The following is a 15,530-nucleotide window of genomic DNA, read 5'->3' as shown; positions in this document are numbered from 1 at the left end:
TCAAACAGGCTCTGGAAAGCCAAAGTCAAGAAATCGACTCTAAACTGGTCTAACAACCAACAGGTAACGTGCCCTCGGCACAATCTGACGCCAAAAAGGCGATACGGGTCCACCGTCAACTCTGACGGCACCCAACAGTCCGAAATAATCTGAACGACCTAGTAAAAATCCACTCGGCGAACCAGCATGAGTGTAAATATATTCTAAACTACCTGGAGTATTCGTCTCGACAGTACTGCGACAGTACAATTTTCTAACGGCTCCTAGAGCTAAATCAGGCAGTTTATACAGGTGACAGGTCCAAATCGCAGGTTTTCTCCTAATTCAATTTCCAAGTCCAACATGTATAATCTACTTAATTTAAAACAACATGCTCCAAAATTCAGATTTCATAATCTACATATAGTCAATGAATTTGAGTTATAATTAATTACCGAAATCAAGATCTATACATGTCGACCAATAAGAACTTAGGAGTAAAGCCGATGTAACCCACCTCAAAAGCTAAATCCAGGCAGTGAACGAAGCCTCGAACCAGGACAACCTCTGCTGGATCAACTGGGGACCTCCAAGTCCGGTGGACGAGCTAACGCCAAGCTAAACAATTAAGGATCCTCTATTCAGTCCAGAAATTCACAGCAGCTGAGTAGGAATGGGATTCGACCGAGCTAACCTTCACCAAATCTGGCAAGTGAGGGCTTCGTGGATTTCTCTCGAAGTCCCGAATCCAACGAACCAAGGCTCGTCGCTATCCGACGTTCCTACGCGGAGAACGAGCTGAAATACGAACAGTCGACGGCGGATTTCAGCAAAACAGCTACTAACCGAGTAGAAATAATAATACTTGCCCAAAATCCAGAAAAGACGCCGAATCACCCACCTCGACAGCGTCGAACCTCGGCGCGACGTCAAGAACAGTGAAGACGCTCCCCCGCCCGGCCTCCTCGCAAAGCTCCGGCAGCAAGCGCGCTCGAACGGCTCGCGGCGCGACGTCGGCGACGGAATCCCCAACCGGACTCTCCACCAACACCTAGAGAGAGAGAGGAGAAGAAGAAGATGGAGAAGAGCAGGAAGTACTCTCTCTCACTCTCTCTCTCTGCTCGGACACTTAAAAGGAGAGGGGAGGTGAGGGAGATACAAACGAGGTGAGATTTTACCGTTTTAGCCCTTTACCTACTCCCTTGTACCGGTACACGGGCTCCTGTACCGGTACAAGAGCCAACCCGAGAGCAGCTAAATCTGTGCGCGTAGCTTGTACCGGTACAGTAAACCCTTGTACCGGTACAGCAAGCATTCCCCGCGCTGGTTGTACCGGTACAGCATACACTTGTACCGGTACAGCAAGCAGGAAAATTCTGCTGTTTCGCAGATTCCTTCGCTGAATGCTGCCCTCGCGTCGCACGGAGTCCGTTTTGCGTCTATTTGACGCCAACGCAACTCGGACTTATCCCGACACTCTCCAGAGCTGTCGACAAGCCCCCACAGCTAAACACCAGGGATCTCACATTAATGTAAATATATAGCCCAACTTAATTATAAAAAAATTATTTATATGTAAAATTTTAACTATTAGATTAAAATCAAATAAATAAAATTTTATAAATTTATTTTTTTAATTTATTATTTATGAGTTAGTTCTTGTTCCACTCGTTAATAAAGACGCCAAACATGAACTAAAATTCTCGGCTATGATATTTTAACGCGGGGCCCAGCTCGTGTTTCGTGTTCGGGATGGTTGACACGCTTGTCCTTGATAGGAGGACTGCAGGATGTAAGCCTTAAATCTGGCATTTTTCTTGCTTTTGTCAAACTGCCGGCCCATTTACTCCCCCACTTACCATTCTTGACTCTCTGACTCTCCATCTCGCCACCCCCTCTCTCTCTCTCTCTCTCTCTCTCTCTCTCTCTCTCTTCCGTATTCACCCATTCATTTTCCCTCTTTGTCCTCCTCTTTCTTCTACTCCTCACTCCCTTCTCCTTACTAAACTACAAAACCCACTCCCCTCCCCCCTCTTTTATTCTACTCCTCATCCCATTCCCATTACCTCTCCCTATTCCCCATTTACCCCCCAGCGCCCCCCCCCCCCCCCCCCCCCCCCCTCCTCTCTCTCTCTCTCTCTCTCTTCTCGATCGAATGCCTCTCCCGGCGGGCGCGCCCCGCCGCCGCCGCCGCCGCCGACCACGGTGACCTCCGACGCCGGGGGCCTCCTTCTCCCCCTTCCCCCTCCTCCGGCGCTCCACCCCCCCGATCTCGGCCCCTCATCCCTCCCCCTCCCCCTCCGCCGCGGATCAAAAAGCCCAGCGTCGTCCTCCGCGGCCTCGGCTGCTCCTCCTCCTCCTCCTCCCAAGCCTTCTCCCCCTCCGCCGCCGCCGCCGCCGCCGTCCGATCCTCCGCCGACTGGCACCAGAAGCGCCCCCGCCGCCGCCGCCCGAAGCCGCCGCCCCACCACAAGCGCAAGGACCGGAGCTCCTCCTCCTCCTCCGCCGCCGCCGCCGCCGCCGCCGCCGGCGACGTTTGGTGCGCCCCCGTCATGCCCTTCGCCGCCGACGCCTCCGTCGACTGCGTCGTCGACTCCCACCACCCTACCGCTCCCGCCGCGCGCCGCAGGCCGGAGCCCCTCGATCGGCCTCGCCGAGAGGTTCCCCCATTCTCATTCCCCCGCCCAGCGCCGCCATCGATTCTTCTCCATTTCTTTGATCTCTAATAATTGTGTTGCTTTGTCATTGCAGCGGGCTTATGTTTCGAGAAGGGCGGCGGCAACAATTCAGGAAGAGATCTCGTCGTTGATGGATTCGCCGTCGGATCTCGAGGAGCCTTTCCTCGGATCTGAGCTTCTTCCGTCCGGCGGAAGGGGCCGTAATTTGCGAGGGTATCGCCGTTCTCCGGGAGGGATTGAAGAGGCATGTTTCTTAAAATCTCTCTTGCTTTTCTGTTTCAACTCATTCCATTGGATGAAACTGGTTCTGGGAGTTTGAAATTATAGATCAAAAGTAGATTATAATTGGATTGGTTTGGGAACGCGTTCTCCAAATGCACCCGCTTTTGTGCTTTAGAGATCTGAAAAAACTGGAAAGCTCGTTAACTTCACCAATTTGGTGTACGGAGTGGTGGTGGGAATCTGCAACGGAGAAGCATTCGTCAATGTTTTCGCCACAAGTTTCATAGCATGTAAAGAGTCGAGCTCTCGCGTGTTTTTTGGTTGTTTGGAGCTCTAGAGTATTAAAGCGGGTGCATTTGAAGAATGCATTCCTAAACTAGGCTTTAGTTCGATAAGAGGGGTTCCTGGGAGTAGTAGCTATCTGGCTCTCTGTGGCTGTGTGTTCATTTGCAAGGTTCGTGATAAAATCTCACTCTGCTGTGGAGATTAAGATGACTCGAAGAGGATCCAAAAAGTGTTACTACACCTTTGTAGCTTCACGGTAATCGATTGTAAATCAAAATCGGCGTTGATAATACAGTTTGTGTGGTTTTATTGAGAGTATAGGAGAATGCCATGATGAAAGAACAATTGATTAGGAAATAAATAGCCAAGTGGAGTGAAAATAGATAAGCGTATATAGTTATTTTGTCCAAGTCAATTTGGAATCTCACATGTTCCGGTGATACAGTTATGTTTTAGAAAGCTTTTAGTGAGATCTTGTGCTTCTTTATGGAAAGCAGGCATAGTAGGGAGCGGAATTTTATGCTGTTTTGATTCCGTAGTCACAGCTGATAATCTTTAAATATGTTTCAATCACCCAAAAACCTAATCCAATAGATTGGATTGAGGCATTTGTAGGGGACATAGTTAGTGAGCTATCAGGTTGGATTAGCGCCAAACAGTGGATTTAACCTGAATTTAGATTGTGCATTATGGCTTTCTCTAAGTTTCTTAAGCAAGATGAGATAAAGAATTTCAGCTAGAAACAACTGAGTTACATAGTTTTGGGACAGAATAATGGTTATGTATAAATGGTCCGTACTAACAAATTTTGAGTCGTACTCTATTATATGTTAATAAGTGGGCTAAGAAGGATTAAGGATGACGTAAGAGGCTAACTGGGTTCTGAACTTCAGTAGTGTCAGTCACTATCTTAAGATGGTAGGAGAAAATAAGTTGCATGAAGTAGGTGATATATCTCAGTTATTAGTTATCACCTAATTGAGGGGTAAAGGTGTAAGTTATAGGTGTTGCATTTGAGTTTGGCGGAGAAGTCTGCACCGAATTTTCTAGAATGGATGTGTGATGGAGAAATTTTGGTATTTGTTGAATTTATGGGCTGATGTGCTAAAAAACAAGCAATTGTATAAATATTTGTCAAATCTATGGGCTCGAAAATATTCTATTCTATAATATTCCCCTGATCTCGTAAAGCTGATATTTCACATAACAAACAAAACAAACGTGCTTTATTATTTACAATTGCGTCGTATTAGATAATCGTGACCACCACCATCACCACTGCCCAGGTCACCCAATGCAGTCTTTGTTCTGTTTTATGGCTAGGTGTCTTTCCAGGGTGGCAGCCTGCAGAGGCAGATTGTGCAGGCTCTGCTGTGCTTAGCGAGAATCTGCCTCTGCTCGCTCTCTCTCTCTCTCTCTCTCTCTCTCTCTCTCTCTGAGAAAGGGGCCTATTCATCTTGGTGGTCCAAACTTTTCCAAGTTTTTTCTGGTGCATTAAACACTGTGAACATCACTTATGTATGGTGCAACTTCAATTGCAAAACCATCCATAAATGACATATGATTACACAATTTTGGTCTTTTTACTTTTTAAATGGTTCTAGATGACATTGTGACACCAAATATGGTCTCATTTTTTTTTTCTTTTTTTTTTTTTTTTTTGGTTTTAGGCATTACTTCTGTGATAGTTAAGAGAATCACTGTAAGAGTGTGGATATGCTAAGTGAACTGTGGGATTTGCAGATCATGATGTTCCAGACTAGAGTGTTGTTGGGAGGCATGGATGTTTATGATCGGTACCAAGATTGGCGTCTCGATGTCGATAGTATGACATACGAGGTAACTTGATCTCTTCTTCTTGATCTCTCTCTCTCCCGGTCATCCTGTGTTATCCAAAATCATCCTGACTCTACGAGTCCATTCTTTCTACAGGAACTGCTCGAGCTCGAAGATAGGATCGGGTACGTTAGCACCGGGCTGAGGGAGGATGAGATCGTCCGCAGCCTTAGGAAAGTCAAGCCCTCGGCTTTCGACACTTCGCCACTGCCGTTCTCCTCTGGGACAGAAAGGAAATGTAGCATTTGCCAAGTATGGAGTATCCCAATTGTCCTTGCGCCCTGGAATCACCTTCTTTCCTTTTTTTCGTTTTCTTTTCCTTTTTTCATGTGATATTTATTTATCTCTATAATTAAAAGAGGATAGTATCTTTTATTGTGTGTTTGTAGGAAGAATATGAAGAGGAGGATGAGATGGGGAGGCTGGGTTGTGGCCACAGCTTTCATGTGTACTGCATTAAGCAGTGGCTTTTTCAGAAGAATGCTTGTCCTGTCTGCAAGGCTGCTGTCTCCAAAACTTAAAAAGAAGCGGGCAGACTGCTGCTACTGTAATGCTGGTAGAAACTCAGATAACCCTCCCTGTGTTCTCTCTCTGTCTGTACAGTTGTTCCTTTCCCTTTCAGAAAAACATAGTATCATCCATTCTTTTTGAGTGATTAATTTCTCCTGTCGACAGAAACGGCATTTCAGGCGCAATTTGAGCCCTTTTATTACACTTCACTACACTAAACTTTAGGGTGTTCGCATTACAACATTCTGCTACTCTTTTTTGCCAAACTCTCTACTAAGCGTTAGATTTTGCAAAATACCTGCACTCTGTGAACAGATAGTAGCCGAATGTCGGTTATTCAGTTAACAATAATCTGAATTTCTATCTTGCTGGTTAAGCAATTTTTGGCCTAAACAGTTACCAACTAACGACACCAATTAGATTGGAAGGTTATTAAAAAACAAAAACGTATATGTTCTTGTTAATGGACCAATTGTGATTCTCATCTAAGCACAAAAATCACAAAATCTTCTAACCCGTGATATTATAATATTCTTACCGAGTTGGAAACATACCATTATTTCGTAACTTCATCGGCGCCTCTTACAACTAATCAATTTGAGTTGTATGGTGTCAATTTGAATATTTTAAAATAGGCTAAATTATAGAAAATTCCTCTGTAATAACCTGCTTTTTCACTTCCCCCCCTAACATTTAAAAACCTACACTTTGCCCCCTTGTAAAATAAAAAATGTTCACAGGGGGGTCACGGTGTGTAAAATGACCATTTTGCCCCTCGCCATTGTTGTCTTCTTCCTGAGCTTCCTCAGCCGCCCCTTCGATCCGCCGCTATTTCCACCTCAATCGGCCACGATTCCTCTCCATTTTTTTCTCCACCTGCTCCCCTTCTCCTCCTACACCGTCGCCGCCCATCGATTTCGGCAACAGTAGGGAGGATACTAAGATGGGTGTTGATGGAGAGGTAGGCAGGGACAACGAGGGCGAAGGCGAGGTGGCGGAGGAGGACGAAAGGGATGTGGGCGAGGGCGAAGCAGTGGAGGACGGCGAGGCGGCGAGGCGGCGAAGCGGCGAGCCGGAGGGAGCGAAGCATCAGAGAAGAGGCAGAGGGGTATTTTCGGTATAAAAAAATATTTTTTAACAGAACCCCTAATGGAACCCTAACGGTAGGAGTGAAGTGCACATTTTTCATTTTACAAGGGGGCAAAGTGTAGGTTTTTAAATTTCAGGGGGGAAAGTGAAAAAGCGGGTTATTACAGGGGGGTTTTCTGTAATTTAGCCTTTAAAATATTATAAACTGTGCCATAAACAACTTGTGAGATTTTATTTCTTACCATTTGTTGGAAGGTCGCGAATTCGATTCTCGCATGCTCTGAATTTGTGCAGGTGCTAAGAAGGAGGGATCGTTGGTGCTAACCATCATTAATTTCAAAAGCTTCAGCCGTTAGAAATATATAATTAATTCACTTAAACGTATAGACACAGCGTTTACGGTTTCCGATTATGACCCGGCCGTATCAGTCTCATGTTATTTCGAATATGACTCGATTCAACTTGACATTTCGTTATTTCGAACGTAACTGAATTCAATTTAGTCTTCCATTATGAAATAGAATGCTGACCCTTTTAAGCTAATAACCTTCACATCCGAGGATTTTTAGATTGAAGTCGGAAAAAAAGAAAAAAAAGAAAAAGAAAAAGAAAAAGAAGAGGAAAATGATAGGAGTTGTTGGGAAAAGATGGTTTTTAGATTTAGCGTAGCAGTAAAATTATAACCCACACTAGTCGGGCGCTCTTTGGCATATTTCTTTTGCCGAAATTCCTTTCGGCGCCTCGTCGCATCAGCGCTTACTTTCGGTGTCAACAGAGCTCATACCCCGGATCTAAATCAGCATCCAAAAGATCGTGTCTGTAGCAGCAAACGCGGGAATCGAACTCTAATAAACAACATGCGTGATAAATTACTTCGCCATTTCGAGCGAACTAATAAATTAAATTACACACCAATCTTAAAAATTTTACGTTTCTAAAAAAAAAAAAAAAAAAAAAAAAACTGTACCACTAACTCACACATTAAATTAAATAATCAAGCGAGCTTTACCGCTTCATTAAATAGTGCGTACAACAAATAATCTCAAGCTAAGGGCGCAAACGNGGCAAGGCACCGTGGAAACAGAAACGAAGCAAACGATCGATTCCCACGCTCTTTTGCGACAAACCACACACACAACACACGACACACCAATCAATTCGAAACCCCACCCCCGAGTAAGTTTCTTCCAGAACCTTCATTGATGTAACCGCAAAAGAGATCCCCCCCAAAAAAATAATAAAAATAAGAAAAAGAAGCGATGGACGACTGACTACATGCGGCAGGAGGAGACTTGAAATTAAGCATGCGGATCCGAAAGCGCCGGCGGCAACCGCTGCCGCCGCCGCCGGCAGCGCCGCTGCCGTCGGCGCCGGCGGTTCGGTGCGGGCAGGCGGCTGCGGAGTGCGCGGCGGGGGCGTGCCTGCTGTGCGCGTGCTGCCCGCTGGCCCTCCTCCTCTGCCTCGTCAGCCTGCCCCTCCGCCTCGCCCGCCGATGCTGCTGCCGGCGCCTTCGGGCCTCCCGCCGGCGCCTCTCGCCCGCCGGATCCTCCTCGTTTTCGGACATCGATTTCGACGCCGCACCGCCTCCTCCGATTAGAATCCGCGGCAGAAGTTCCGCGAAACCCGAGCCCAAAAGTGAAGAGGACGAGAAGAAGGTAGGAAAACAAAATTTTACGCGCTCCCTTTTTTTCACTAGTTGGATTTCACTCTGACTGACGTACGTTAGTAAAATTTAACGAGGTAAAGCATGATGTGATGTGCCTGAAAAGATGCTGGCATAGAGATCTTTTTCGGCGCTTCTTCTGTCGCGGCCTGTCTGCCGCTGCCGCTGGATCATCCTCGGTGTCAGGACCTCTCTGTCGCTGCCGCCGCCGGATCGTCCTCGTTCTTCGACACCCATTTCAATGCTGGAAGAGCCCTCGGGAGCGGCGGCGCGTGTCGGCGGCTTGATAAAGAGAAGTCCTTTCGAGAGGCACCCCTTCCCGAACTTTGAGTTTACCATGCGACCCTTTAAAATTCGTGCAAGATGAAGTTTGCCGTATATTCGCGGTATATGGGCTTAAGAAGGGAAAAAGAAAAAAAAGAAAAAAATGGTCTTGATGACGAGCAACTCATTCTCACTCGCTGCTGCATCGCCTAATTCCGTCCACTCTGCAGTGCACCAACGCAAAGCCTTTAAATTTGAGGGAGATCTTAAAAATTCGAGCACGGGGTGTTTCGGATGAGGAGATCTCACTGAGAAGCTTTTCTATTTTACTTTAATATTAAAGTAAAATAGAAATGAAGGTTTCATCCAATTCATGCACAAATCCTTCGACAGAATATGGTGTTTTATTACTAAAAAATTAGTGCTCTAAATTCTAAGGGTGGCCGCCCATGTGTGTTAGTTGAAGTTGCCATTTTGTTTGATTTTGGTTACTTTTTATGAGTTTAGTTGTAATATTTTTAATGGCATGTAAGCAGTGCATGCTATAAACTTTTTAACTATTAAATTTGTATAGAGTTATATTCAAACAGTGAATTTTAGACATCAGAAGATAAAAAGTTAGTACCATACATTATTTATATGCCATTAGAAGCATTGAAATCTAGCCAATATTTTATTGTAATTTTTCATTTATAATCTGTATAATTTTTTTCGGATTGGTGGTGTTTTCGCTGCAAGAAAGGAATTTTATATTACTTTAGTTCCAAGTTAGTAAGAAGGGCGAGAAATATTCTTTATCTTATTATTATTTGTTGAGTAAATTGCACCGCTAGTTCCTGCACTTTGAGGCTTTATTTTCGAGTTATGAAGAATTTACGTCATGTGTGGTATGGTAAAACAAAATATATGATGAAAAAAAGTATATTATTTTGTATAACATTCATATATCATAATTAGGATCCGTTTGGCCGAAATTTTGAAAAATTAATTTCTCCATAATTTATTTTGATTTGAAAAATATTTTTGTTAAAAGCTGTAAAGTATTTGGCTGAGTTTAGATAAAAATTGATTTTTCTGAAGAGATTTTATTAAGCTGTTTGGCAAAACATTTTGATGTTTATAAATAATAATTTTTTTTACTGAATATTATTTTAAAATATTTTAAAAAATTCAAATTTGAAATGGAAATTTGAATTTAAAATTACAATTTGAAATTTCAAAACTTAAAATTTGATAAATTAAAATTTTTTAATTTCAAATTTAAAACCTAAATTTGAAATTCAAAATTTAAAATTTAAAACTTGAATATTTAAAATTTAGAACGTAAAATTTTAAAATAAATTTCAAACTTAAAATTTAAAAATTTTAAAAATTAAAATTGAAAATTTAAAATTTATAATTTGTAATTTGAAAATTAAAACTTATAATTTTAAATTTTAAATTCTAAATTCTAAATTTCAAAATTTAAATTTTATCTTAAATTTAAAATTTGAAATTTAAAATCTTGAATTTTGAAACTTAAAATTTGATTTGCAATTTAAAATCTAAAATTTAATATATATGTTTAAAATTTTAAAATTTAAAATTTAAAATTAAAAGTTAAAAATTTAAAATTTAAATATAAAATATAAAATTAGAAATTAAAATTTGAATTTAAATTTTAAATTTGTGTTTAAAACAAAATTTTAAATTAAAATTTGAATTTAAATTTTAAATTTGTGTTTAAAACAAAATTTTAAATTTAAATTTGAGTTTAAAATCAGAATTAAATATTAGAAAACAGGTTTTAACTACTTATTTTGGGCTTTGAAAATTAGAAAACGTACTCTAAGTCAAAATTAGATTTCGGAAATGAGATTGCCAAATGCTCTATTGAGTCGAAAATTACTTTTGGACTCAAAATTAATTTTCGAAATTTAGCTAATCACCTACTTAGTTGGTTACAATATATTTTTATTGTCTTACTGAAAAATAAAAAAATATATATTTCTATATGCTTTTTCTCGAATTTTATTTTGTCTTCTAGCATTTGATGGTCTGAATACCAAACAGGTCTTTAGTGGAGCTTCATTTTGTTTTTTAAAATTTAGGTTAATTACATATAGGTCTCTGTAAATATAGTAAATTACAAATATATTCTTATAAAGTTTCAATTTTCATATATTGTTCCTGCAAAGGTATTAATGTTTTCAAGAGTTAATTTCATACAGGTTCCTGCAAATATAGTGAATTGTAAATATATCCCTACAAAGTTAAACTTTCATATGTTGTTCATGTAAAAATTCTAATATTTTCAAATATATCCCTACTATTAGAAAACTTTAATTAACCATAGATTAAATACTTAACTCTAGTTAATTTATGAGATAACTTAATAATTTTACCCTTCTTATATTATACTGTTGTGGTTTTTGAAAGGACATAATTGTGATGGCAAAATTGATATTTTACTTAAAATATAAACAGTTCTATAACGATAACAAACCAGATGGACGTATTTGAAAATATTAGAACTATTGAATGGGCAACATATGAAAGTTGAACTTTGTAGGGACATATTTGTAATTTACTATGTTTGCAAGGACATGAATGCATTTAACCCTATTTTCAAATATGTCTCTACTATTCGAATCCGTTAGAAAAATAAGTTAAATGCTTTACCCTTGTTAGTCAATAAGGTAACTTAATATTTTTGTCCCTCTTATATTACATTTTCTTCTCTCAATCAAAATTCTTCTTTATTTTCTTCTTCCTCTTCCTCTTTCTTTTTCACTTCCTATCTCTTCTTTCTGCTAGTTTCGAATCCATAACTAAAATTTCTCTGTCTTCATTCATCTGCAACGCGTGTTGCTTCACCCATATCAAACGCGTATTATTTTTATTCAATTTTCTCCATGATTTTTTTTTCTCAAAAGAAAAGATTTTTAAAAAAATGAATGAGAAGAGAGGTTGCAACAACGGTAGAATGAATTGAATTTTAGAAAGAAAGAAGATAGGGAAGAAGATATAATCATTGAAAATTTTATGGGGGGACATTTTTGCACGAGGATACTTGAATACATGCGGATCCGACGCCGGCGTCGACCGCTCCGTCCTCCGCTGCCGCCGCCGTCGGCAGCGTCTTTGCCGAGGGCGGCGGTTCAGTGCGGGCAGGCGGCTGCGGAGTGCGCGGCAGGGGTGTGCGTGCTGTGCGTGTGCTACCCGTTGGCCCTCCTCCTCCGCCGCGTCAGCCTCCCCCTTCGCCTCGCCCGCCGATGCTGCTGTCGCCTTCGGGCCTCCTACCGTTGCCTCTCAACTGCCGGATCCTCCTCATTTTCAGACATCGATTTCGATGCCGGCGGCAGCCACCCTATTATTATAAGACGCTGGCAGGTGTTTCGCAAAATCATACCCAAAAATGAAGCGGGAGAGGAGGAGGACAAGAAGGTACAATATTTTAAAAAAATTTTCATTTTTTTTATCGGACCAGTCGTTTGCGACGCACTCCTTTATTACTTCGCGGTATTTTAAGTGAAATTTAAAGAGGCATCTGAAAAGATGCTAATATATAGATTTTTTTTTTTTTTCAGCACTTCTATCACGGCCTTTCTCCCGCTGCAGATCATTCTCGTTTTCCTACAAGCGAGGACAATTACTGTATAATAGGTACACCATCTAATTTATATTTATTTACTTATTTATTTTTTAAAAAAATTAAAATTAAAATATATTTGTTTTAATTACGACGGAATGGATGAATTTTAGGAAGCAATTTGATTGATTGGGAATATCACTTTAGTGACGTGACTGTCGCATTCTAAATTTTTTTTTTCTTCCGTAGTCGCTGCACCGCGTGTTAGCGACTCGATAAAAAGTTCGAGCCTAAGAATTGAGAGAAGGAAGACAAGAAACGGACGGTTGATAAAAATTATATGAGACTGATATTTTTTAGGTGCACCCTCTTCACAACTACCTGCTTTTGCTATGCGATGCTTTAAAATTCGTGTAGGATGAATGGTGCATCGGTGGCATGTGAGCTCAGGAAAAAAAAAAAAAAAAAAGAAGAAGAAATCTTTGATGAGGTGCACCTCATTTGCATTTTTTGCTGCATCTCCTGATTCCATCTGTAATTCAGTGTGGGGGCACGAAGTGTTAAATGTAAAAATATATTGTGAAGCAACCGTTGTACTTTAAAATCTTAAGCTTGTTAGAAAACGGTGTTTATATATAGGGTTCGAGACTTTCTGCAAAGCCCATGACATGAACTTAAATTAAATGGGAGAAAATTAATAACACTAGGAGGCCGGTATGACTCGAACTTAGGATATCATGTTTTGATATCATGTAAAACAATCGTTGTACTGTAAAAGCTTAAGCTTGTTAAAGAACGATATTTATATATTTTTATATTTAACACGAAGCCTTTAAATTTGAGCGAGATGTTAAAATTCTAGCACGAGGTGTCTCAGATGGTTCGCAGCTCTCTCTCTCTCTCTCTCTCTCTCCTCGACATCTCACTGAGAAGCTTTTCTATTTTATTTTAATATTAAATTGAAGCGCTAAATTTAAGCATTTTGGCCTATTTGCAAAACTCTAGCTCGAGAATGAGGAGAAGAAATGGAGGTTTCATCCAAGTCGTGCGCAAATCCGTCGATAAAGTATAGAGCCTTCTGATCCTTGTTTTTATTGCTAAATAAGAGCTCTAAATTCTAAATAAAGCCTCAAAGTGTAGGAACTAGTGGTGTAATTTACTCAACAAATAATAATAAGATAAGAATATTCCTTGCCCTGCTTACTAACTTCCAACTAAAGAAATATAAAAATTCATTTCTTGCAGAAAAACACCACCAATCCAAAAAAAATTATACAAATTATAAATGAAAAGCTACAATAAAATATTGGCTTGATTACAATGCTTCTAATGGCGTATGAATAATGCATGATGCCAACTTTTAATGGTTGGATGCCTAGAATTTACTGTTTGGTTATATACTGTTACAATTCTAATAATTAAAAAGTTTATAATATGCACTGTTTATGTGCTACTAGTTTAGCAATCCACGCGATGCGGCGGATAGAAATTATAATAAAAATTTATAAATTAAATATATATAAAAAAATAATAGAAAATATGATTAGTTAATAATATAAAAAATATATTAAAAAAAATTAAAATGAGAATACACTCCAGTAGAAAACAAAAAAAGAAAACGAAAAAAAAGAACTATAGGAGAATAAAAATTGTTGTATAAATAGAAATAAAAAAATAAATTAATGCAAGAATAAAAGATAAAGGAAAAAAATCTGGAGGTGATTTCATTAGGGTTGGTTTTGTTGTTCGACGAATTATAACCGTTTCGGTTTCTTCTTTTCTACGTCAAAACCAAATTTCAAAAAAAAAAGCAATTAAAATAAAATAAAATTAGTAGAGAAAAAAATAGAGGACAAAAATATTTTTTAAATTCATTGAAATATAAAATCTTACCTGAAGAAGGCTTCTAATCAATAGCTTTTCGATTCATCGTCACATGCTTCTTTTCTACATTAAATCAAATCAAAATTGAGAAATTATTAATAATGATTTGGAATCTATAAATGCTATTTTAATTCTCAAAGATAATGCATCGAACAGCTGGCGTGCATGGTAAACAATCTTGATGTCGCAATATCTAAATAAATGATAGCTTTGCAGACCTCTTCCTAAAGCCAAAGAAATGAATCTCATATTAGAAGGATTTGATTAAAAAGAAAAAAAAATCATAGGAAGGTAAAGAGAGGATTTTAGAATGTCGATGACGAAGGAGTTGAATTGGACGTCACAGAGGAGAAGGTTTGAGAGGAGGTAGGGAACCGAGCGCTGCAATCACATCCCACAGAGAGGAGGCCATGGTGAAGGGCAACGTAGGGGTCGTAGCGAAGCTTCTTGGTATAGCAGCGAATACTCTAGCAACCCATACCACATCCATAAAAAATTATATTATCACCAACTCCTCCATTAATGGGGAGAGAGAGAGAGATGATGAAGAAGAAGAAGCAAACAAGAGTTTAAGATAGAAAGAGAGTAATTAGGATTTTGGAAAGAGATAAGGGTAATTAGTATGAAGGGTGGGGAGATAGAGGGTGTACGTTTTGGAAAAAGAATGAAGGGTTGGGAGATGAGAGGGTGTATGTTTTGAAAAAATATGAAGAATGGGAGATGAGAGGGTGTATGTTTTTGGAAAAGTATGAAGGGAGGTGAAGGAGTGTACATTTTAGAAAAAGATGAGAGGATGTGAAGGGAGGTGAAGGGGTGTACGTTTTCAAAGAGATGAGGGGAGTGTACGGTGAAGGGGTGCCCACAACCCAAACAACTCAAGTGAAGGAAATATTATAGCTAAACTCTTATAAAAAAAGTAATAAAATAAAAAAATGATAACTTGAACTAACAAACAAGAAAGGACTTTAGGCAGTGTTTGGTTTGAGAACAGGGGGGGCGTAAAGAAAGGTCTTTAGGCAGTGTTTGATTTGGGAACAAGAGGGAAAATAAGCCCTTGTTCTCCTTTTTGTTCTCAAACGCTGCGTTTGGTATCCGAGAACAATAATTCTTGAATTTCTGGAATAAGCTGGTATAAAGCTGGAACTGTTGTTCCACTCTTTTCTCTGAAATAAGCTTGTTTCCAAGTTGGAACAATGTTAATTAAAGTCTAAATTTAATTTTAATTATGGTATTAAATAATTAATTAATCTAATTAATATATTTAAATTATTATTTATTATTTAAATAATAAAATAATTTATTTATTTATTATTTATAATTAATTATTAATAATTTAATATTTTTATCCATAAATTAATAGTTTATATTGATCAATTAGTATTTCTATTAATCTAATTAATAATTTTTACTAGTTATCTAGCTAAAATAATTTACTAACTAATTACAAAGTTAAATTATTTTTTATATTTAATTAATTAATTAATATAGTTTTATTTTCTTATACAATATTCATAGCTAATAATTAATTACTATATTTTTATTAAGTTAT

General features: G+C 39.1%; 2 protein-coding genes across 3 annotated transcripts; both read left to right on the top strand.

The window, feature by feature from the left end:
• LOC109722582 (E3 ubiquitin-protein ligase MBR1-like) lies at positions 2,214–5,659 on the top strand (the record flags this gene model as incomplete). The annotated part of the gene is made up of 5 exons (XM_020250677.1): positions 2,214–2,639; positions 2,731–2,901; positions 4,908–5,003; positions 5,097–5,252; positions 5,390–5,659. Coding segments are annotated over 5 exons (981 nt in total), but the record flags the coding sequence as incomplete, so codon positions are not given.
• On the top strand, positions 7,660–9,053 carry LOC109721988. Of its 2 annotated transcripts, none has more exons than XM_020249830.1 (2): positions 7,660–8,254; positions 8,346–9,053. In XM_020249830.1, exons 1-2 carry the CDS (start codon positions 7,904–7,906, stop codon positions 8,547–8,549), a joined length of 555 nt encoding a protein of 184 aa, XP_020105419.1. In that variant the 5' UTR covers positions 7,660–7,903; the 3' UTR covers positions 8,550–9,053. The 2 variants fall into 2 exon arrangements, with proteins under 2 accessions (XP_020105419.1, XP_020105420.1); XM_020249831.1 differs by having other exon boundaries at positions 8,326–8,489.

This window comes from Ananas comosus, linkage group 16 (assembly GCF_001540865.1).
Source record: "Ananas comosus cultivar F153 linkage group 16, ASM154086v1, whole genome shotgun sequence".
Lineage (NCBI taxonomy): Eukaryota > Viridiplantae > Streptophyta > Magnoliopsida > Poales > Bromeliaceae > Ananas > Ananas comosus.
This window is presented reverse-complemented; position numbering and strand designations above follow the sequence as displayed.

Coding starts and splice junctions, on each gene's coding strand:
- LOC109721988 (XM_020249830.1), top strand. CDS start 7,904: ATGCGGATCCGAAAGCGCCGGCGGCAACCGCTGCCGCCGCCGCCGGCA. Junction 8,255..8,345: donor GTGAAGAGGACGAGAAGAAG/GTAGGAAAACAA, acceptor AACGAGGTAAAG/CATGATGTGATGTGCCTGAA.